Source organism: Heteronotia binoei, chromosome 7 (assembly GCF_032191835.1).
Source record: "Heteronotia binoei isolate CCM8104 ecotype False Entrance Well chromosome 7, APGP_CSIRO_Hbin_v1, whole genome shotgun sequence".
Taxonomy (NCBI): domain Eukaryota; kingdom Metazoa; phylum Chordata; class Lepidosauria; order Squamata; family Gekkonidae; genus Heteronotia; species Heteronotia binoei.
The window spans coordinates 25,549,600-25,573,381 of NC_083229.1; the positions used below are offsets into that span (position 1 = coordinate 25,549,600).

Sequence of the window (23,782 nt, forward strand, 5' to 3'; positions counted from 1 at the left end):
TCCTTAGTGAAGAATATATATTTTTATGTGTAGAAGGTCCCAGGCTAAATCTCCTCTTAAAGGACATCAGGTCTGTTTTACAAATGCAGAAGAATGAACTAGACTTCAGTAAAATTAGTTTTAATCTTTAACTGTCTGATTTGTTATGTGTTTGGACCACTTTAGGTGTTTGTATTGACTACAAGCTAGTTTGGTGTTGTGGTTAAGTGCGCAGACTCTTATCTGGGAGACAGTATTCCCTGTAAACTGAGTTAGTGTGAGCTAGCTCACAGTTTTTTAGCCTCCAGCTCACATATTTTTGTCTTAACTCAGGAAAAATGGCCCCAGAGCAAACTAATGTATGCAATAGTTCACAACTTTAATGCCAGTAACTCACGAAGTAGAACTTTTGTTCACAAGACTCCACAGCTTAGAGGCAGTACTGGGAGAGCAGGGTTTGATTACCCACTCCTCCACTTGCAGCTGCTGGAATGGCCTTGGGTCAGCCATAGCTCTCATAGGAGTTCTCCTTGAAACAGCAGCTGCTGTAAGAGCTCTCTCAGCCCCACCTACCTAACAGGGTGCCTGTTGTGGGGGAGGAGGGTAAAGGAGATTGTGAGCCACTCTGAGATTCAGAGCAAAGGATGGGATATAAATCCAATATCTTCTTGTTTTGTCTATCTTCTTGTTTATTGTTGTTTGATGTTATTTGCACAAAATCTAAAAATAAAGTGTTTAAAAAAACAACAGAATGATTCCCACTGTAAACCCTCTTCTCCTTAATTCCATGAATCTTGCAAGCAGCATGTAGCACATAAAATGTTACTGAGAAGCTGATCCCAGCCTTGGGGAAATTAAAAACAGTTCACAAACTAACAGAATTAATAAGATTATTACCATATAACATCCATTACTATGGAAGCACTTACCTTCCTTTGCAGGAGGAATTGTAGGCGGTGGGGTGGTAGTTGGAGGAGTTGGTGGTGGTTGAGTGGGGAATGGTACTAAAGGACAGAGAAAAGAATAACACAAGGTAAACGTAGCTGCCCCAAACAGGGTTGTGTGCAGGATGAAATTCCAGAAAAACACAGAAAAAGTGCAGAATGCAGTACTGTATGCAGAATTTAGCTTAAGGGCATTCCACATAGAAGCATTAAATGGCACATCCATCATAAAAACAACAGCAAGTGAGGTGGAGTCAGGTGGGGAATACCTCGCCAAACCGTGTCCCCATGATACTTGCTACTGCCTCCACCCTACCATGCTGCCTCTATGACTCACAACAATTGTGCCCTTCACCAGACAGCCCTCCTTATCTGTTTACAGATAAGCCAGGCTGATATACTTATGAAATTTTAGAAGTGTACAGTTCTTACTTGAAGATAAGCCAGGAGAAAACTGGGAAGACAATGGCACATGACATGGTGATGTCATCACATCAAACAACTCTCTAGGAATTCCCCCAATCTCTATGGTCTTTACCATAGAGATTGAGGAAACTGATAGTCACTTGATGCAGTAACCTCACCAGGAAGTGATGTCATTGTGATACACTCTATTCCCCCTCTCCACACCCTAACCCCCAAATCCACTAGGAATGTGAAGTGCAGGCCTGGCCAACATACTTCCTTTATACTGCCCATTCTCAAAGGACCACAGGGCAGCATACTACACCTCGGCCACATAATTTAGGCTGAGAGAGAATGATTGGCCCAAAGTCAATGTCTGAGCTTCATCGCTGAGAGACAACTTGAAACCAGGACTTCCTGACCCCTGTCTGACATTATACTATACCAGCTCTCCAGACCAGGTTCTATACTGATTAGAGCTGATTTGGTAAATATGAGAGAATCTTTCAGAAATTAAAATCAGAAAAGAGAACTTCTAATGGCTTAATGAATCCCAATCAAGAAAGAGTTAACTCACACGTTGTCTCCATGATGCTAACTGGCGAGCCCTCTATTTCTTGCAGCTGTGTATAAACACTGACTTTATACTCAGTACCAGGAATCAGCTCAAAGAAGCAATGCCTTGGGGTCCCGCCACCCAGTAGTACTTCCCTCTTTGTTCCATCTGAAATTAGAAAGAGAACTTCTAGCATCATTTCCTAGAACAAATGTGACATAATAAAGTAGAGCAAGCACGCTCATGGGCCAATTCATGTTACAAAGCCCAGACCACTAAATGACCCACCTAATCAAAAAATCCCTCACTAGAAATGCCAATTCAGTTTGGGATTGCAGCACACAGCACGAGTGTGGCTTAAGCTTTTAATGAACTGATTTACTTAAATTTGTTACATAGTTGGGAATTAAAATTAGCAAAAACAGCAATCTTCATAAATACAATTGCAAAGTGATTGTAGCTGAAATAAGCTCTATCAGGGAAAACCTATAAACTCTCTTTGTTATGTCAAGTAAATGAGCAAAGATGGCAATAATATCAAAGATTAACTATATATTATATAATGTACCAATTTTGGTTCCACACACAAAAAAAAACACTTAATGAATGGCAAAAATATATAAATGGTTTTGTTTGGGAGAATAGGAAACCGAGAGTTAAATTATGAGTAGCTCAAAAGAAACAAACTGATGGCCGTCTTGGCAAACATAATCTAAAATTATGTTATGACTCAGCAAGACTTGCTTTGATTGCTAAATGGGTAAAAAATAACCATGATATTTCTGAGTCTGCCATAGAGCAGTCATGTGTAAATATGCCATTAAAAACATTTCTATGGGCTAGTAATCCCATTAGAAAACATTTTGTGGGCATGGCAATTTTGTACTAAATACCTTATTGTCTGTTTAGGATGTAGTTAAAAAAATGCTTTCAGCTGGAATTTCTGCTTATACTTCAACGGTGAAATAATCAGATTACATTCAGAATTTTCATTTAAATTCCTTTAAGAAATTGGAAATGTTTAATTTAGATACGTATGCTAGTCTCCTTGTTCGCAGTATAGTAATTTCTTATTATATAGTTTCCTGAGTGAACCATCAGTTACTGAAACTGATGTCCTGTGAGCCGCCCTGAGCCTGCCTTCGGTGGGGGATGGCGGGATATAAAAATAAATTTATTATTATTATTATTATTATTGAAACCTTTCAAATATTTACAACTCATGAGGTTTTTGGTAACAAAACTGCAAAAAGGTTAACTATAAGGAATTTAACTAAGTTTGAAGAGTTGCTGATTGCCAAAATTCGTGCAAGTCTATCCAATATAAATATAAGCAGTAAACAGAATTTTCAACTGAAATTGCAAAAAGACCTTGGATGTGACTTGCCTAATGATAAAATGTTGCATCAGTGGCATCTGTTCCCTCCATGAGTTAGCAAAACGAGAAATCCTGAGGGAAGGTCAAATGAGAACAGGGAGCCAAATGACCCCAACACCAGTATAAACTGGAGATACGCCAGTGAAAGGAGGACTTACACCATTGCTGGCCATAAGTAGCACTGCTCCTGGGGATGTGAGGAGGGGGCCATGGATACCCCCCGCTCTCGAACATCCTTTCCCCCAAGATTATAGATGTTTGTATACAAATGCTAGAAGTGTTCGAAGTAAAATTGGTGAGTTGGTGTCACGAGCTGGGGCCAGGCCAGGCGAAGTCCAGGGGCAGTCCAAGGTCTGTAACCGGTGAGGAAGAGTGTCCAAGGTGCCAAAGCCAAATCGTCGTCCAGGTATCGTAGGTCAGAGGTTCAGAAGCCGTAGTCAGGGGGTCCAGAAGTCAAGCCAAGGTCAGGAGGTCCAAAGTCAAAATGGATGCTAGGACGTCAGGTAGATGACTAGTTGCTTCCACAAAGCCTTCTCTCAAAGCCTACAGCTATATAGCCCTCTGCTGTCTGTTGCCCATTTGGGCTAATTGCTGACGCAGAGGGCAGCCAGGATCCTACTGGGACTCAAGCACCCTCACTCCTAGAAGGGCCAGAATCCTTTCAAAACTCAGGGCTTAGGGAGCGTCTTGCTTGTGAGCGTGCCACCCTCCTCCGATCCCTGAGGTCCTGACGAAGGCGGTCACGCACACGAGCCACCCGAGAGGGCGAGGCAGGGGGGCTTGGATCTTCTCCAGCAGGAGGCAGGGGCACTGGTGCAGGTGGCAGGGGCACAGTTTCTTCTGCAGGCTCGGCTTCTTCTGCAGGGCCCCCAGCACCCATGACACTTGGAATGTTTAGTGTTGGGGGAAAACATAGACATTGTGGGAGTTTCAGAAACTTGGTGGAATTAGGAGACTCAGTGGGACACGGTGATTCCTGGATATAAGTTATATTGGAAGGATAGGGAGGGAAGGGTTGGAGGTGGGGTGATTCTGTATGTCAGAGAGGGTATACGGTCCACTAAGACTGAGGTCAAAGAATTAGATTCCCTTCTAGAAATGCTTTGGGACAAAATAGAGGGCCCAAAAAGAAATTTAACTATGGGAGTTTGTTATTGCCCACCAAATCAAAAGATAAAGGACGATTACAATATGATGGAAGGATTAAAGATAGCGGCTAAACATAAAAACTGTGTCATAATAGGTGATTTTAACTACCTGCAGATTGATTGGGTCAATATGTGTTCAGGTCGAGAGAAAGAGATTGAGTTTCAAGGTGCTCTCAATGACTGTGCTATGGAGCAGATGGTAACAGAACCTACCAGGGTGGGGTGATCCTGGATTTGGTCCTAAGTAATGCCCAAGACTTGGTGAGAGATATAAAAGTGACTGCACTGCTTGGGAGCAGTGACCATAATGTTATTGATTTCACCATTTGTATAAATAGAGAGTTGCCCCAAAAGACCAGCACAACCATATTTAACTTTAAAAGGGGTAAATTCTCTGAGATGAGGAGGCATATGAAGAGGAAACTGAAAGGAAAGGTAAATACAGTCAAAACCCTTGGGGAAGCTTGGAGGCTATTTAAAACTACAATCCTAGAAGCTCAGATAAAATATATACCACAAGTTAGGAAAGGCACAAACAGGTATAAGAAAAGGCCTGCATGGTTAACTAACAAAGTAATGGAAGCTGTAAAAGGTAAGAAGGACTCCTTTAAGCAGTGGAAAGCTAGTCCAAGTGAGATTAATAAAAGGGAACACAGGCTGTGGCAAATCAAATGCAAGACTGTGATCAGGCAGGCAAAAAGGGACTATGAGGAGCATATTGCAAAAAACATAAAGACTAACAATAAAAATTTCTTCAAATATATTAGAAGCAGGAAACCAACCAGGGAGGTAGTGAGGCCCTTGGATGACCAAGGGGTCAAAGGATTACTGAAGGAGGATAGGGAAATGGCTGAGAAGCTGAATGCATTTTTTGCATCCGTCTTCACTGTGGAAGATGAGAAGTGTTTGCTTGCTCCAGAACCACTTATTTTGGAAGGGGTGTTGAAAGACCGAGTCAGATTGAGGTGACAAGACAGAAGGTCCTACAACTGATAGACAAATTACAAACTAATAAGTCACCAGGTCCGGATGGCATACATCCAAGAGTTCTGAAAGAACTCAAAGTTAAACTTGTGGATCTTCTGACAAAAACATGTAATCTTTCACTGAAATCTGCCTCCGTTCCTGAGGACTGGAAGGTAGCAAATGTCACCCCATCTTTAAAAAGAGTTCCAGAGGAGATCCGGGAAATTACAGGCCAGTTAGTCTGACTTCAATACCGGGAAAGTTGGTAGAAACCATTATCAAGGACAGAATGAGTAAGCATACTGATGAACATGAATTATTGAGGAAGACTCAGTATGGGTTCTGTAAGGGAAGATCTTGCCTCACTAACCTACATTTCTTTGAGGGGGTACATTTCTTTGAGGTGGTGAACAAACATGTGGAAAAAGGAGACCCAATAGATGTTGTTTACCTTGACTTCCAGAATGCTTTTGATAAAGTTCCTCATCAAAGGCTCCTTAGTAAGCTCGAGAGTCATGGAATAAAAGGACAGGTCTTCTTGTGGATCAAGAACTGGCTAATTAATAGGAAGCAGAGAGTGAGTATAAATGGGCAGTCTTCGCTGTGGAGGACGGGAAGCAGTGGGGTGCCGCAGGGCTCGGTACTGGGTCCCATGCTCTTTAACTTGTTCATAAATGATTTGGAGTTGGGAGTAAGCAGTGAAGTGGCCAAGTTTGCAGATGACGCTAAATTGTTCAGGGTGGTAAGAACCAGAGAGGATTGTGAGGAACTCCAAAGGGATCTGTTGAGGCTGGGTGAGTGGGCGTCAACGTGGCAGATGAGGTTCAATGTGCCCAAGTGCAAAGTAATGCACATTGGGGCCAAGAATCCCAGCTACAAATACAAGTTGATGGGTTCTGAACTGGCAGAGACTGACCAAGAGAGAGATCTTGGGGTTGTGGTAGATAACTCACTGAAAATGTGAAGACAGTGTGCGATTGCAATAAAAAAGGCCAACGCCATGCTGGGAATTATTAGGAAGGGAATTGAAAAACAAATCAGCCAGTATCATAATGCCCCTGTATAAATTGATGGTGCGGTCTCATTTGGAATACTGTGTACAATTCTGGTCACCACACCTCAAAAAGGATATTATAGCATTGGGGAAAGTCCAGAAAAGGGCAACTAGAATGATTAAAGGGTTGGAACACTTTCCCTATGAAGAAAGGTTAAAACGCTTGGGGCTCTTTAGCTTGGAGAAACGTCGACTGCAGGGTGACATGATAGAGGTTTACAAGATTATGCATGGGATGGAGAAAGCAGAGAAAGAAGTACTTTTCTCCCTTTCTCACAATACAAGAATTCGTGGGCATTCAATGAAATTGCTGAGCAGTCTGGTTAAAACAGATAAAAGGAAGTACTTCTTCACCCAAAGGGTGATTAACATGTGGAATTCACTGCCACAGGAGGTGGTGGCAGCTACAAGCATAGCCAGCTTCAAGAGGGGTTAGATAAAAATATATATATATATATAATTTTTTTGGCCACTGCGTGACGCAGAGTGTTGGACTGGATGGGCCATTGGCCTGATCCAACATGGCTTCTCTTATGTTCTTAATGTGCACAGAGCTCCTCGGTCCAGAGGGGGCCTGCAATTCTGAGGGAGCCCTAGGTCCCACCTGGAGGATGGCAGCCTGAGTGCCCCCTCCTCCTGAATGGTGGTGCTTATGGGCCAGTCATTGGTTTGGGTCTCTTTCAAGGGGATGGGGCAACAGGGAGAATGGAGGTCTTCTGAGCTGCCCTTCTCCACCCCCTAGCAGTAATATGGACCAGACTCTGCCCTCTTAACTGAACACTCCCATTGGTCCATATTTTCCTGCCCTCATGCCGCTCCCACTTCACAACAATGCTGTGAAGCCATGCTGGGGCAAAATCGCAATGGAGAGGATACCAGCAGCCAGCAACACTGTTGGGGCACCTTTCCCCCCACTTGGCAACCATTTAACTAGCCCCTCAGGGAGTTGATTACTGGTGGCGTGGCTGTGTTGTGGCTAACCACTGTAGCACAGACATAGCTCAGGACTGCTCTAAAATATATTTAAGAATTCAACTAGTTCTTGTTGGCATTTAACTTTTTAAACGTGGGCTTTTTTCATATATGGTGGATAGAGTTGCCAACTACAGGTTGGGAAATAACTGGATATTTTGGGGGTGGAGCCTGAGGGTGCGGGGTTTGGGAAGGAGAGATACTTCAGTGGGGTGAAATACCAGGGTTCAAAGAGGCAATTTTCTCCAGCTGCACTGATTTCTGTCACCTGGAGGTCAGTTGTAATCCCAAAAGATCTCTAGCCACCACCTGGAGGTTGGCATCCCTAGAGCTGAACATGTCCAAGAGCTATACATTTTTCGCATTTGGCATTTCCTGCTTCCAAGGCATTGGAAGCAGGAAAGAGCACCTAAAAGTCAAGAGTGGATTGATGAATGTAAAGAAATATATGAAATGATAAAGTTAACAGCATTTGGAAACAGGAAGGATATAAAACAGACAGAATCAGTATGGCATCTAATCATTCAGAAATGAAGTGAATCTGCTGGTTGGGGTGTATTTTCTTCTTGTATGAATCAGTGTTTTTATTTGTATTATAATAAATTGTATTTGCATTATAATTAATTATATAATTATTTCAATTATAATTAATTGCAAATATAAAATTAATACATAAATACTTGAAAGGAAGACATTGTATGATGTGCTAGCTTACCTGCAAGAGATTCTATCTCTACTCTGTATACAGTCGCGTGCCTCTGAAGCTGCCAATGGACACATAGGCTTGTCATGCGTACCTGGTAAGCCCCCAGATTTGTCACTCCCAAGTATACTGCAACAAAGGAAACAGGTGAACACTTCTGTCTGTTCGTCCCACTAGAAAGCAAAATGCTATTGAACAATGAAGCATGTGTGTTCTAAAAATGTAGCCACTTCAAGTGGGCTCAAAGCCTAGGAAACTTGATGTGACTTCTGACCATTTATCTGCATTCACACGATCATCCCAACATAGTATCCAATAATGATAAAGTGCTTTTAAAACTAAAGCCGAAAATTTCCTTTGGCACATGGAACCAGTTCTTTAGATCCCAAGGTACCAGTTATCAGCAAGAAGTAACCACTTACTTACTCCTTTCCAAAATATTTACAAGTAAACCTCAAGACAAGTCTAGCACTAGGTCATCTGACTTTGAAATTAACGACAAACATTATAACTAAAAATTCTAAAATTTTAACAATTACTATTTGATGTCCTTATGCACTGGGTTTTTAATGAGTTGTTAACAGTTGGCAAAAATATTTCCATTAAGAAACAGCAGGAGAAATTTTCCTCATCCAAAATTCTATTCATTGTATAATTTATCTATTAAGATGCATTTATTAAAGCCACGTTTATACTGCTTTTCTTCCCAGAAACCGCAAACTCCAAGTGATTCGTACTGAAACATGATCCATGAAGATCAGAAGGTAGACAACAAGAAATCATGCTGTTCTTACATGTTTTGGCTACACCCGCCAAAGCATCACTGAATCCCGTTGAGTATGAAGCAAATACTTTAATGCTGTATTCGGTTCCACTGAGTAAATTCAAAATAAGAATGGTGCTGATATCATCACCCACAAAGGTCTCTAGGGCTGGCCCAGGGACTGAAAGGAGAAAGGAATACAACTCATTAAACAAGCAATCTCCATAGATAACATTACATTATTGGTGCCACTATCTGAAACACTGGAAATCTGTAAAAGTGTACATTAAACTGAACATGCAGACTTGAGAAATTTATTTAGATTTTAGATCAAGGCTGTGGTGTTGGGGCACAGGAGAGCAGCTTTTCTTTTGTGCAATTTCACTGGTAAAAATGCTCCCAAACCATTACCAGCTCTGGATTTTAAACACACATATTAAAGAGACCCATTAGGGCTAAAAGCAGACAGAAAGGCTGATTCTCTTTTGAATAGGGAGCAAGAGAAATGACCTCAATCTCTGCTCCAATACAAATTACAACACTGCCAATCATCCTTCCACGGGCTGTTTACTGCCAATCATCCTTCCATGATTCAAGTACATTTTGGGAGATTTTGGTCAAATATCCCCAACATAGAATGTAGGTTGCATTTTCAATGCATTTTGCAACTGAATTTTATTTGTGAAATGGCAAAATCCACTCGCGAACAGATGCTGAAGTGGCTCAAAACTGCATTCAGCTTTTATGAACAGTCTTAATGAACAGCCTATTTCGCTATGATTACCGCTTTTGATTACACTGAAGGCTTGGGATGGGTAACAATTATGTGATAAGCAGGACTGGATCTACATGCTTTTGAGAGGGGGGGTAAAATTAAAAAATGGTGCCCTCTTATGGGCCTATTCTACCTTATGGGCCCATAGAATAGAATGGACTCCATACCTAATTTGGCGCCTCCCCCTCTGGTGGCACTCGGGGAAGTGCCCCCCTCTCCCCCCCAGATCTGGCCCCGGTAATAAGTATTTTATGAGTAACTTTGTCACAATACCATCTTGCAAATAAATCCATAAACCTTAGAAGTCAGGGAATGATTTTATCAGCCCATCTGCCCATTCAACAAATAACAGAGTCTTCCTCCAACACAAGCAACCTTTTGCCAGTGCAAGGAGCATTGTTCCACAAGAAGAGACGAGTGGAAGACTCCACGAAGCCCTAGAAGGTTGCACAGTTAGCAGAACCTATTCATGATGGTAACACAGCAACCAATTCTTCTCATTATGGAAAGCACAGGGTTGGAACCAGCGATCCATTAGATGGAGGTGCCAACAGTCACAAATCTTTCCTGCTCCCTCTTCCTCACATCAATCCCAACCACAGAAAAGTTGATTTCCGGGGTCATGGGGCCTATGTGGAGCCTTGAGGCTCATAGGGCAACAGCGAGGGGAAAGGGAATGAAACTGCCTTTTCTTGCCTGTTCCCTACACATAAAAAACAAGTGTACACCCAAAGAGTAATTAATTAACAAGTGGCATTCACTGCTGTAGGAAGTGGTGGCAGCGACATCTGTAGACAACTTCAAGAGGGGATTGGATAAACATATGGCAGGGGTAGCCAACGGTAGCTCTCAAGATGTTTTTTGCCTACAACTCCCATCAGCCCCAGCCATTGGCCATGCTGGCTGGGGCTGATGGGAGTTGTAGGCAAAAAAACATCTGGAGAGCTACCGTTGGCCACCCCTGACATATGGAATAGAAGTCCGTCTGTGGTTATTAGCCACAACATATAGATGGAACACTCTGTCAGGGCTAGTTGTTCTCTGTATTCTTGGTGCCTGAGGGGCAACAGTAGGAGGGCCTCTGGAGTTCTGGTGGGCCTTCCGATGGGACCTAGTTTTTGGCCACTGTGTGACACAGAGTGTTGGACTAGATGGGCCATTGGCCTGATTCAACATGGCTTCTCTTATGTTCTTATGTGTCAAAAAGGATTTTAAAACACCATTTCCCCTGAACTGTTAATCTGCATGCAGGAAACTTTTTCAACGGGGGGGGCATTCTGCCTTTTGAGATCTTATCTGCTGTCTGGAGTGGTACAGTTGAAAAAATGGTTGGTCGATTCAGGTACTATTCGTAGAAAGACCTAAACCTAAGGGAATGGCTGTTTACAAGCCTGGCTTAATACATGCTTAATATCTTTATTTATTGATTGGTATCAAGCATCAACTGATCTATGGTGACCCCATGGGGTTTTCAAGACAACAGACATTTGGAGCCAGTTTGCCATTGCCTCTAAGTAGCAACTCTGGACTTCCTTGGTGGTTTCCCATCCAAGTAGAAACCAGGGTCAATCCTGCTTAGTTTTCAACACCCAACAAGATTGGGCTAGCCTGGGCTATCCAGGTAAGATCATTACACACAGTACAATTAAACTACTCACTGTTCACGGGCTTATATACTATTCTGTATCCCATTGTGGGCGACGGAGGGGCATCCCAGCTAATGCGCAATCTGTTGTACCATTCCTCAGAGACCCTCAGATTTCTTGGAGCAGAGAGTGGCACTAAAATTAAAAAATCATAAATTAAATTCCAATCTGTGCAGGTAGCTACTTATAGCTACTAGCAGATAGCAACTACAGCCCCTGTGAAAAGGGAACGATTGTACTCACAGGTTTTTCCTGGGATTGACAAACTGACACCTTCCCCATCGGAATAGATGGGAGTGACTGTAACTTTATATTCTGCGTCTGAGAGCAGGGGCTGGAGAAGCAAACTGTTTTGTCTCGCAGGAACCATTACCTGATAGGAGAAACATCAAACACAAGCAAGTTTGGTGATCAGTTTCTTCACTCCATGACTCAGGCCGATTTCCCACTCACCTTACGTTGCTCTCACGTTCCTCTTCTCAGCAGGGCTTCCTTCCAATTTCACACTATCTGCCCCGGGCTGCTAGTAACATAGGAGTTTTTGCGCAGCAAACAGAAACCTCTACAAACCAGTTTCTGTTTGCTGCGCAAAAACAGCGTTACTTGCAGCCTCGGGGCAGATACTGTGAAATCAGAAAGAAGCCCCGCTGAGAAGAGGAACGTGAGATTGGCGTATGGTGAGTGGGAAATCGGACTCAGATTAGCTTTTGTACTCAGCTTCTGTGACACTGTGTCTCAGTATCTGGGCACACCTCGCTGGCAACCTTTTGTTCTCCGCAGGCAGAAGTTGAACAGGGAGTGGAGTGGGGGTGGGATAGGAAGTATACATCCACATATGAAATCACATGTAAAGAATTTTACTATTTTACCACATCTGCATGTGTTTCAGGTTATTTGTGTGCTATGGCTCCCAACTAGTCTTTCCTAGAATCCCACATAAACACAGGGCTTTTTTTTGTAGAGAAAAGTCCAGCAGAAACTCATTTACATATTAAACCACTCATCTTGACGCCAAGCCTCCAGAACTGTGTTCCTATGTGCTCCTGCTAAAAACAAAAACAAAACCTGGTTTTATTCCAGTTTAGTTTCTCCTCAAAGATCTTGGAAAAGTCGTTTCATGACACTCCTGGCACCACTCAAAGAACTGCTTTCCTTGGAGAGAAGGAACAGCTATTAAATGTATTTATTTAGAAAACGTATATGCCACCTCCTCTCCAGAGACCTGCTTCAGGCAGCTCACAGTTAAGTACATTGAATATGTAGCAGTGATATCCTCCTGGTGTTTTGTGCCTAATGGATTTCTTAATTTTGCCTCCCCACCCACAGCTGGAGCCTTGCATATCTGTGGAAGACAGAAGGCTTCTCCCAGCTGTAATAAATGGCATGGACTCCTTTCCACTTGGAAGGGGAGGGGAAGTGCTTTTAAAAAACGCTAAGTGTTTCATCAGTCCACACAACAGTCTGATGAATATGCTATATGGAAAGACAGGGTTCAAAATCAGAAAACAGAGGTTGAAGTTGATAATTGGGGTCTAGGTCGATTGGCTGCCTTCAGTCAAATTTTAAAATGAAGACGTAACTTTTAAAAAAACTGTGTAGAATCATAGAGTTGCAGAGCTGGATTAACAATTAGGCCAAGTAGGCACTGGCCTATGGGCCCCCACGCCTTCAGGGGCCCCAGGTTGGCTCCACCCCAGTTCCCCCCCTGCTTGCAGCCCTCCCAGCCTGCACACGCAGCCAGCAACTGAGCTGCTCTTTGCCCAACTTGCCTGGTGCGGCTGCTGCTGGTGTCATCACCAAATTTGCCTTTTTCTACCTCTCCCCCGCAGCTTTGTCAAAGGGGCTTTTAAGAAGGTGCCTGAAGGCTGCAGTGGGGGCCATGGGTTGTGGGGCAGGCACTGTAACTCTGAGATAATTTGTGAGTGGGCTCTGAGATTTTGACTGCCTAGGGGCCTCCATAGTGTTTAATCCGGCACTGTAGAGTTGGAAGGGATCTCCAGGTCATCTAGTCCAACCCCCTGCAAAATGCAAGAATTTCATAAATACCTCCCCTCATACCCCCAGTGACACCTGCTCCACACTCAGAAGTTGGTAAAAATGGGAGGCAGTGAGTGGATCCAGTCAGCTTTTTGTTCAACCTCCCTTACTACAGTCCTTGTTTGTTATGTCTAAGGAAGCCTCATGATCCTCAGCATAGCGCATGAACATACATGGCACTGCCTTATACTGAATCAGACCATGAGTCCATCAAGGTCAGCATTGTCTTCTCAGACTGGTGGTGGCTCTTGAGCATCTCTGGCGTGGTCTTTCACATCACCCACCACCACAACAACTTTTTATCCCGAGTTGTATAGAACCTGGGACTTCCTGCATGCCAAGCAGATGCCCCGCTATTGAACCAGAGTCTCTCCCCCTTTTGGAATGATCAAAAGGAACCCCTCCTCCTTTTTTCACCAGTGGAAAAGCTGGATGAAGTCAACCCAATTGCTGGGCTAAGTGGTCTTTGCGAGATTTAGACCCTAAATATCTGTGATGAATAAAAATAGCTTTTAGTGGAAACACTGTTTGCAAGGACCACATGGCATGGTGCAATCACAGCCACTTTTTAGGGATCAGAGTATCCAAAAATCAGAACAGGGGTGGTTATACTGTGTTCCAAGGGAGTTCCTTGGAATCTTCTGAAGGGTACATAGATGAGAAGATCAATAATGGTGTATGTGGGGCTTTTTTGAGTAGGAACGCAAGAAGTGCTCAAGAGCCACCACCAGTCTGAGGCCTAATATGCAAATGAGTCCCTGCTGGACTTTTTCTACAAAAAAGCCCTGTGTGAAAAAATGAAGATGCCGGGGGTGTGGCCTAATATGCAAACAAGTTCCTGCTGGGCTTTTTCTACAAAAAAAGTCCTGGGTGTATATGGAATTCCAGGAACAATTACATATTCTCCATAATCAATCCTTTCCAGCCCTCAGATTCAGCAGGAGCTCACAGGAGCGCAGCTCCTGAACCTTTCTGAGGGTTCCCCCTCTTCCTCCCCACCTACCTTGTCCATTGAATAGTAGGTGCAGCTGCATAACAATCCCTGGATTAGGAGAGCAGGCAGCCAGCCAGCCACCAGGGCCTTTTCCATCCCTCCCCCAGCAGCCCTCATTAACCCCTGGAGAAGTCTCCACCACCCTTTCTCCAGTTCTTATGTGATTTTGGGCAGTGGGTGGCTCGCTAGCCTTTTGACTGGGGGGGGGTGGTCCAGGAGAGCCCCAGGCGAGCGAGGCCTCGCTCACCCAGGGCTCTCCTTTCTTGCATCGGGTTGCTTTTGGCTGAGGGGGGTGGCATATGCGAAAGAGTTATGCGAATGAGCTCTGCCAGTTATTTTTCTACAAAACAACCCCTGATCCTCCCTTTCAATGTACAGCCATAGGTAACAGGAAGTAGCCATCATAAGACTGCTCCCTGTTTAGTTGCGGGGGGTGGGGGTTTACAATTAAATACCACAAGCGGAGCCAGTATCCTGTATCATCTGGATGTGCACTCTACGGTATGTCCTAGAATCCTCTGCATTCAGAAGGGATTTCATGGCAGATGCTGAAGGAATCTCTGGCAGTCAAGCCAATGTGGGAAGTGTCCACCAAATGCAGTGAAAACCCCCAGCTTTCAGAGATGACTAGAGCACAGAGCAAGACTGTATGCGAAGCGGCTGCCAAAGGAAGAAACAAAGCTCCGGCATTTTGAGTTTTTTAAATGGAACTGATATTCAGCTGATGTCATTAATTTAAAAGCTTGGCCACCACATACTGCAACTACAGAAAAGCTACAGCTGCTCAGCATTTCTTCGAGATTAGCTGAGCTTGCAATATTGTACACCGAGAGCACAGCAGCAATTTTGACACAACAAACACACAGCGAGTGCACACTGCCAAGAAGTCACAATCTCTATAAGCACTTCAAATTTCATCTTAGAAAGGCTATCAGTGTTTGTGTCCACCCCCACCTGCAAACAATAGACTTCCACCATTCGTAAAAGCTACGCAGCAGAAAAAGAGTCAGTGTGGTGTCATGGTTAAGAGTGCTGGACTAGTAGCTGGGAGACCCGGGTTGGAATTCCCACTTGTGCCTTGAAATGTGACCTTGGGCCAGCCACCCTCTCTCCGCCTAACCTACCTCACAGGGTTGTTGTGAGGACAGAACAGAGGACAGAAAGGCAAGGCACAAATGAAACAAAGTTTCTAAGGTCCAGCCCCCATGGAGATGGTAAACCTGTGTCTGCACTGTACAACTTCAGGCTGCAGGTAGAGTTGCCAACTGCCAAGTAGTACCTAGAGATCTCTACTATTACTGTTGATCTCCAAACAACCAATTCCCCTGGAAAAAATGGCTGCTTTGGAGGGTGGACTCTATGGCATTATACCCTAGAATTATTGACCGTTTTCGCACACAGCTCACCTCGCAGTCACAAGCCTGTTCCCTCCGCAGCGTCTGGTCGGATTTCCCACCATCTGTGCCGAAGTTACAGGAAGTGCCGCAGCTTTTGCGTAGCAAACGTAAACCGCTAAAACCCAGTTTACGTTTGCTACGCAAAAGCCGCAGCACTTCCTGTAACTCCGGCGCAGATGGTGGGAAATCCGACAGACGCTGCGGAGGGAACAGGATTATGACTGCAAGGTAAGCTGTGTGCGAAAACGGTTATTGAATCACAGGGTTGGACCAGGGACCTCCAGGGTCATCTAGTCCAACCCCCTGCACAATGCAGGAAATTCACAAATACATCCCCAGTGACCCCACCCATGTAAAACATGCCCAGTGACCTCTGCTCCATGCTCAAAATGTGGCAAAAACCTCCAGGATCCCTTGCCAAACTGGCCTGGAGAAAATTGCTTCCTGACCCCAAAGTGGCAATCAACATTTCCCTGGGTGTGCAAGAAAGGGCCATGAGAACTAAGCACTGAGGCAACCCTTCCTGCCCTCCCGCTCATGATCTGCCTAATTCACAGAATCAGCATTGCTGAGGTCCCTCCCCTCCCCATACCCTGCCCTCCCCCACCCCCAAAATCTCCAGGAATTTCCCAACCTAGAACTGGCAACCCCAGCAGTAGGAGGGGACTATGGAGAACCCCCAGCAATGAGGACACACATTCTCCCTGATCTCCCACACCCATAAACTGGGTCTCTCTGGTCCCACCAAAATTCAGACTTCTAAGAACTCCCTAGCAGTAGTACTTCCACCACTTCAGCTATGGCGACTAGGTAGCTGAAGACGTCTACTAATTTAAAAAGAGTAAAAAAAAAAAAAAAAGCTTTATCGGGGATACAAACTGAGTCTGTATGAAAATAGCCTGGATACAGGTAGGCAAAGTATCCAACAGCACAGTCATGCTCAAAAAGTAAAAGCTATTGAGGGTCAAAGGAAAATGAAGAAATGACATGGTATCGAAAAAGGTAGAAGAAAGCAGGAAACTTCTAAAAACTGGCAGAACATCTCCATCTATAAACACTTCTACACCGACTAGTGCCAGAGATTAATCCAGGCGGGGGAGGCACACGTGTGCTCAGATTGCAATCTCTTTGCTTAAGGCATTTCAAAATTGAATCAGGCAGGAAAAGCGGAGGGAGGGGAAACCCTATAACATTTTTTTTTTAATCCTGAGGACAGCTATGAACACCTCAGCAAACTCCTATGAAGTATTTTCTGATTTGGAATGGCTCTAACCCTCTCTGTGGTCTGCCCCTGTTCAGTCTTTTTCCCCTTTGTTGATTCAGCTCTCCACAGAGCAAAGGTCTCTGGACTTTTAAAATGACTTTGTCCATGCTCCTTAACTTGAGCCAATTTTCTCTTTGGGCGTTTTCGCACTGACCTTCAAGTAGCGCGACCACCCTCTTCACACCGGAGGATCTGCCCGGATTTCGCACAAGAAGCGCCGGCGCACCCAAAAGAGCCGGCTACTTCCGTCGCGAAACCCGCTCAAACGGAAACCGCCAAGAAGCAGGAAAACGTTTGAGCGGGTTTCGCGACGGAAGTAGCCGGCTCTTTTGGGTGCGCCGGCGCTTCTTGTGCGAAATCCGGGCAGATCCTCCGGTGTGAAGAGGGTGGTTGCGCCACTTGAAGGTCAGTGCGAAAACGCCCTTTCTGTTTCCAAATTCCTCCTCAAACCAGTAATGTAGTAGCCACTTATATTAAGTCAGATTTCGTATATCACTGCTTGCATTTCTGTCTGCACAAGCTCTTGTGCAACCATCTTCTGGGCACTATAATGTATAGGGGTGAAACTGATTTGCACAGTTCTGCAAATGGAGGTTTCTGCTTGCGTGTCACTGGATCCAAGCCAATGTGTTGTTCTAATGCAGGGGTCTCCAAAAAAGTGCTCATGGACACCATGGCACCCATCAACACCTTTTCTGTTACTTGCCAAGTGTTTTTAAGAAGTGGGTGAAGCCAGGTAGAGCTTTTTCCCAGCAAGGCTTCCAGTTTGGGCCAGTCTGGTGGTTATGTGTGCAGACTCTTATCTGGGAAAACTGGGTTTGATTCCTTACTCCTCCACCTGCACCTGCTGGAATGGCCTTGGGTTAGTCATAGATATTGCAGGAAGTTGTCCTTGAAAGAGCAGCTGCTGTGAGAGCCCTCTCAGCCCCACCCACCTCACAAGGTGTCTGTTGTGGGGGGAGAAGATATAGGAGATTTTAAGCCGCTCTGAGTCTTCTTAACTATTGCAGATCTGACTGGCTGTGCAGATATTTCTAAATGTTTTGGTGCAGCTGCCAATACCGCACAAGTATCTATACTGTGTTACTCAAGTTAAGCTGTGGCAATTATTTCGTGGCTGGCTTCACTGCCTGTGGCAGCCATTTTGTGACAGCCATTTTGTTGCTGTGCCCACCATACCATGTCAGAATTCCAAATGTGCCCAGAGGCTCAAAAAGGTTGGGGAATGCCGTAAGACAAACTGTGCTAAGTTCATTTTCCTTTTCCTCAATTTGACCCAGGAACCTGGAGTTTTGGGGACTGAGTAAAGCTCCATGGCATTAATTAATTATACAATAGAGTATTATACAAAAGAGTAAAGTACATTGTGTTAATTAATTCTACAACAACAGTAATACCAATGAGCAAACAAAATTATGTGCAAGTTGTAGATTCAGGATCATCACCCATTTTGTGGCTACAAAAATCCGTCAAAATGAACTTTGGTATGGAACGACCCAAGTTAGCCATACAAAATTCATACCAACCGTTCTTACCGCTTCCTCAGCACGGTCACCAACAGCAGTAAGGTACGTCACCCTGAACTGACGAACGTTGTAGTCCAAAATATCCCATTTCACCCTCAAGCTTGATGTGGTTTCATCATCTATAGCAAGATTTCTAATTCCCGTTCGAATGACTGAAATAATATAAAACATGTACCATCAGTCCTCACTGAGAACTTCTCTCTGAAGCATATCAATTTGATTATTTTTTGTACTGAAAACAGCTAATGCTATAGTCATTAAACCTCAATAAATTGGAAAACATAAAAACAAACTAGTGTTTGTTCACAGTAAAACTAAGCAAGACATATATTTTTCTGGATTTCTGCTACAACATACATGGTTGTACCTGCAGTTGTAGGTCGTGAAGTCGTGGTACTGGTGGTGGTTACAGTGGTCATTTCAGTAGTAATCCTGTCAACTGAAAAACATGGTATAAAATCCTTTCATACAAATTTCATTATCTATGCTACAAATTTCAGTATCTTGTCTCTTTAAATCACTTCTCCAAGCCAAGCCAGCTGGCAGCTTGGAGAATGTATTTAAAGTTGCTTTCTTTCCACCCCTCCCTCCCTCTCCTCCCCCTCTTCCTCCCTCCCTTCCCTCCCATCTTGTGACTTTCAAACATCTGGTGTTCATGTCTTGTGGCTCTCAAACATCTGACGCTTATTCTATGTGGGTCTTATGTTAAGCAAAGTTGTCCACCCCTGCCCTAGGTTGTTGAGCTGTGCATTTTCTTTGTTTCATTTGAACACAAAAACAGCATGAAGCTGCCTTATCCTGAATCAGACCTTTTGGTCCATCGATATAGCCTACTCAGACTGGCAGTGGTTTTCCAAGGTCTCAGACAGAAGTCTTTCACATCATCTCCTGCCTGTACTTTTAGCTGGAGTTGGCAGGGATCAAACTTGGGGTCTCCTACATGTCATTTCATTAAGAGCTTAGTATTTGATTTGTTAAGAGCCCCGTGGCGCAGAGTGGCAAGCTGCAGTACTGCAGTCCAAGCTCTGCTCACAACCTGAGTTCAATCCCAGCGGAAACTGGATTCAGGTAGCTGGCTCAAGGTTGACTCAGCCTTCCATCCTTCCAGGGTTGGTAAAATGAGTGCCCAGCTTGCTGGGGGTAAAGTGTAAATGACTGGGGAAGGCAATGGCAAACCACCCCATACAAAGTGTGCCGTGAAAATGTGATATGACATCACCCCAGCATTGGAAACGACTGGTTCTTGCACCTTTACCTTTATTTGATTTGTTAATATTCTCATTAACCTTGTTACTACATTGATTCATATTTCCAGTAGTTTCAGCAATAAAACTTGCATACCATTTTCATACCTCCTGCTCTCTTCTGACTCTCTTCCCCTTCCTCTTACTTCCTCTTGATCTTTTTCTATTGCAAGATGACTGACTTTCCTGATGAGAACATTTCAATGTCACTTTCATATATCCTAATCACTTTCCTGACACTAGCCCCCTTCTTCTGACTTACAGTTGCCAACCTGCAAGAGGGTCTAATAGAAAAAACACCATGAAATAATACCATATCCATTCGACATCAATTTCATTCAACTGTAATACAAGTTCACAATATTAAAATCCATACACCAAATTCTTTAAGGACAACCCATTGCAACAAAAAGACATAGTATCATCTCAACAGGTCTCATTTTGGGCAGGAGCACACAGGAACGCAGTTCCAAAACCTCTAAATTTTATTGTGCTCTTTCTTTCTTACCCCCACCCCCCAAATACTTGCTTCCCAGCTCCATTATTCGTACCCTCTGTGAAAATTTTGCTGAAATGTAAGATTTGACATTCTAATACTCCCCCCCCCCCACACAAAAAATGGGAGAATAGTCAAAACATATAAAGCAGGTAGATGGAAATCTTCATCATGCCACTGTGGCCACATAGGAGAAAACAATTTAAAAAGTATGATGGGAGTAAGGTTTTATGATGACAATTATAATTCATGAAGCATTTTAAGGTAGATGCTGAGCTGATATAATTTAGCACACCTTCCGGTGATGTCAGGGGTGTGGGGCATATGCAAATGAGCTGTTTTAATGAGCTCCAGCACCTCTTTTTCTACAAAATGACCCCTGCATCTCAATACAGAGTAAGCAAGTTCCACAAGGTGCAATGATGTCCCAGTCGGTACACAAACATCTCTGAGTCCCTTGCAGCAGAGATTCTCCAGGATTCCAAACGGTCAACGTGCTATTCTGGAGTGGCAGGGGTTTCTTCAGGCTTCATAAGGACCGTGAAATTAACAATGGAACCAAACCCTTAGACAATTCTGCCTGACCGTACAGAGTCGCTTCTTTTCATATGTAAAGGTTCTTGAAGAACTTTATGGCTGATTTGAATTACATTAGGCAGTAGTCAAATTTGCTTACTCTATACTGAGACAATACTACGTCTTTATGTTGCAGGTTGCGGGTTGTCCTTAAAGGATTTTGTGTATGGACTTTAATACTGTGAACTTGTATTACAGCTGAATGAAACTGACATTGAACACATATGCTACTACTTCATGGTGTTCTTTTCTATTAGACCTTTCTAGTTCGCCACAGTTCCTTAGACATTGTTATTAACCAGTAGGTGGGCCTGGAGATCTCCCGCTTTTACAACTGATCTCCAACTGGCAGAGATCAGTTCCCCTGGAGAAAATGGCTGCTTTGGAGGGTAGACTCTATGGCATTGGACCCTGCTGAGGCCCCTCCCTTCTCCAGACCCTGCCTTCCTCAATCTCTGCACTGCTCAAAATCTTCAAAAATTTCACAACGCAGAGTTTGGCAACACTATTCTGACATCTTTAACCAGGAGTTCAGGTTCCAAGGTAGTGACAGAAACACTAGTTCATTTGCTGTTGTTCCCATTCCTCCATACTCTAATGCAGGGCTTTTTTTGTAGCAAGAACTCCTTTGCATATTAGGCCATACCCCCCTGATGCAGCCAATCCTCCAAGAGCTTACAGGGCTGTTATTACACGGCCTACTGTAAGCTCTTGGAGGACTGGCTAAGTCGGGGGGGGGGGGTATGGTCTAATATGCAAAGGAGTTCCTGCTACAAAAAAGCCCTGCAAATGTCTTGAGCTTCTTTGGTTACTTCTTTCATTTCTTCTGAAAGCCGCACATACGTGTGTGCGTCAAGTGCCATCAAGTCACAGCCAATTGATGGCAACCCCAGCAAGGGACTTGTTTCAAAGCAAGTGAGATGCAGAGGACATTTGCCATTGCCTTCCTCCTCCATGGTCTCCCTTGGAGGCCTCCCATCCAAGTACTAACCAGGGCTGACCCTGCTTAGCTTCCAAGGTCTGATGTGATCAGCTTGTATTATGTCACTTTCCTTCCCTGCACACACACAGTAAGGACTGGATAACACTGCACCCTAAACTTAAGCAACGCCAAGGATTACCTCTGTGGCATGCACTGTAAGAATAGGTAAAAATGCCCTGTGCAGTAGCCAAGTGCATCTTCTTCTCCACTAAGAAACTAAAGAGCATCCCTAAACACCAGGGAGTAGAGTGAAGAGCACTTACAGAAGGGAGACAGTTTTTTCCAAACAGACTTTACTCCAACATCTGTTTCTCCTAGAAATTGGGGAGGGACGGTGGCTCAGTGGTAGAGCATCTGCTTGGGAAGCAGAAGGTCCCAGGTTCAATCCCTGGCATCTCCAAAAAAGGGTCCAGGCAAATAGGTGTGGAAAACTTCAGCTTGAGACCCTGGAGAGCCACTGCCAGTCTGAGAAGACAATACTGACTTTGATGGACCAAGGGTCTGATTCAGTATAAGGCAGCTTCATATGTTCAAATTAATGTGATGAACTAGGAAGGTAAAATGGCTCAGAAGCAAGCCAAACGTAGTGGTTTCTGTTGCATTTAATTTTTAAACAAAATTTATTAGCAGGGCTTTTGTTTTTGTAGCAGGAACTCCTTTGCATATTAGGCCACACCTCCCTGTACTAAGAGCCCTGTAAGCGCTTGGAGGATTGGCTACATCAGGGGTGTGTGGCCTAATATACAAAGGAGCTCCTGCTACAAAAATTTACATTTTGGGCACTACAAATCAGAGTTACAGGAGCTGTCCAGCTGAGACTTGGCTGGTGGCACCAATGATGATTCTCAGCACACCTGTTGCCTTCTCCGGCAGCACCACCAGAGGCAGTGGCAGAACTGACCGCCCCCCTTCAATTGTTGGTGCTGCTAGCCAGATATGAGCAGAGTGGCCCCTGCAGTGCTGGCAGAACTACTGAGGTTTGGGTATGCTTGCTCCTAACAACAGCCCATCAGGAAACTTTTTGTATAAATTAAGTGGCCAGTCTGGCACCACAGGGCTGGTTCCTGGAGGGGGCGGAATTCCCAAGACCCCCTCTTCCCCTCTGCCCATCACCAGCACCACACTCACACCTGCCTTCCTTTTGCATGCCCCCTTCCTGCCGGTGAATCCATCCTCCCACCACCTGCACTTAAAGCTAACCTCATTGCCTGCAGCTGAGAATGCTGGTGGCAGAGCACTTGCAAGTGAATGGGGAAGGGGGAGTGATGGTACAGAGGCAGGGGAAGTGAGCTGGTGTGGAGATGGTGACAATGGTCTTCCCCAGAAGCCCTGGGCCCTGGCAGCTGCCCCACCTCAGAGTAGGGGTGGAATTCTAGCAGGAGTTCCTTTGCATATTAGGGCGCACACCCCTGATGTAGCCAATTCTTCAAGAGCTTACAAGAAAGAGCCTTGTAAGCTCTTGGCAGATTGGCTACATCGGGGTGTATGGCCTAATACGCAAAGCAGCTCCTGCTAGAATTCTACCCCTGCCTCAGAGTATCCTGATGCCAGTGCTACACTCCTGAATTAACTCTTATGAGGGAGGTTGTAATATGGTTTGTCTTACGTGTGGTCCCCAGAACAGCGATGACATCGCTTTCACTTTCATCATCAAAAAGCGCCACCAAAGACACCTCATACTCCGTGCCAGGCACCAAACCTTCAATCTCATACGTGTCCGTCTCTCCACTTAAGACAATCTTAGGCAAACAGAAAAACAGACGCAAAGATGGGTTATCAGTGGGGCTGCTTAGTTAGAAGTGAGTTGGAATATAAAAGAGAGGTCGTTTTCGCACTCACCTTAATCAGCAGCGACGACCCTCTTCACCGCGCAGGATCTGCGCGGATTTTGCACTAATTGCCGTGGAGCACCCAGAAGAGCCGGAAAGTCCCGGCGCTTTTGCGGCGCAAACGGAAACCGCCAAAAACCAGTTTCCG

General features: G+C 44.5%; 1 protein-coding gene across 4 annotated transcripts in view; it reads right to left on the reverse strand.

Annotated features, from left to right (window-relative positions):
- The window catches only part of COL14A1 (collagen type XIV alpha 1 chain), a 193,319-nt gene that overhangs the window by 84,778 nt on the left and 84,759 nt on the right, over positions 1 to 23,782 (reverse strand). For 3 of the 4 annotated variants that reach the window (XM_060243265.1, XM_060243262.1, XM_060243264.1), the window contains 9 exons: positions 23,412 to 23,544; positions 18,875 to 18,946; positions 18,508 to 18,659; positions 11,533 to 11,662; positions 11,302 to 11,424; positions 8,900 to 9,049; positions 8,118 to 8,234; positions 1,906 to 2,052; positions 909 to 983 (listed from right to left, as the gene is read on the reverse strand). In XM_060243265.1, the coding sequence (XP_060099248.1) occupies positions 909 to 983; positions 1,906 to 2,052; positions 8,118 to 8,234; positions 8,900 to 9,049; positions 11,302 to 11,424; positions 11,533 to 11,662; positions 18,508 to 18,659; positions 18,875 to 18,946; positions 23,412 to 23,544 (1,099 nt within the window). The remainder of the gene's footprint in view (positions 1 to 908; positions 984 to 1,905; positions 2,053 to 8,117; positions 8,235 to 8,899; positions 9,050 to 11,301; positions 11,425 to 11,532; positions 11,663 to 18,507; positions 18,660 to 18,874; positions 18,947 to 23,411; positions 23,545 to 23,782) is intronic. The other variant, XM_060243263.1, reaches the window with a different exon arrangement.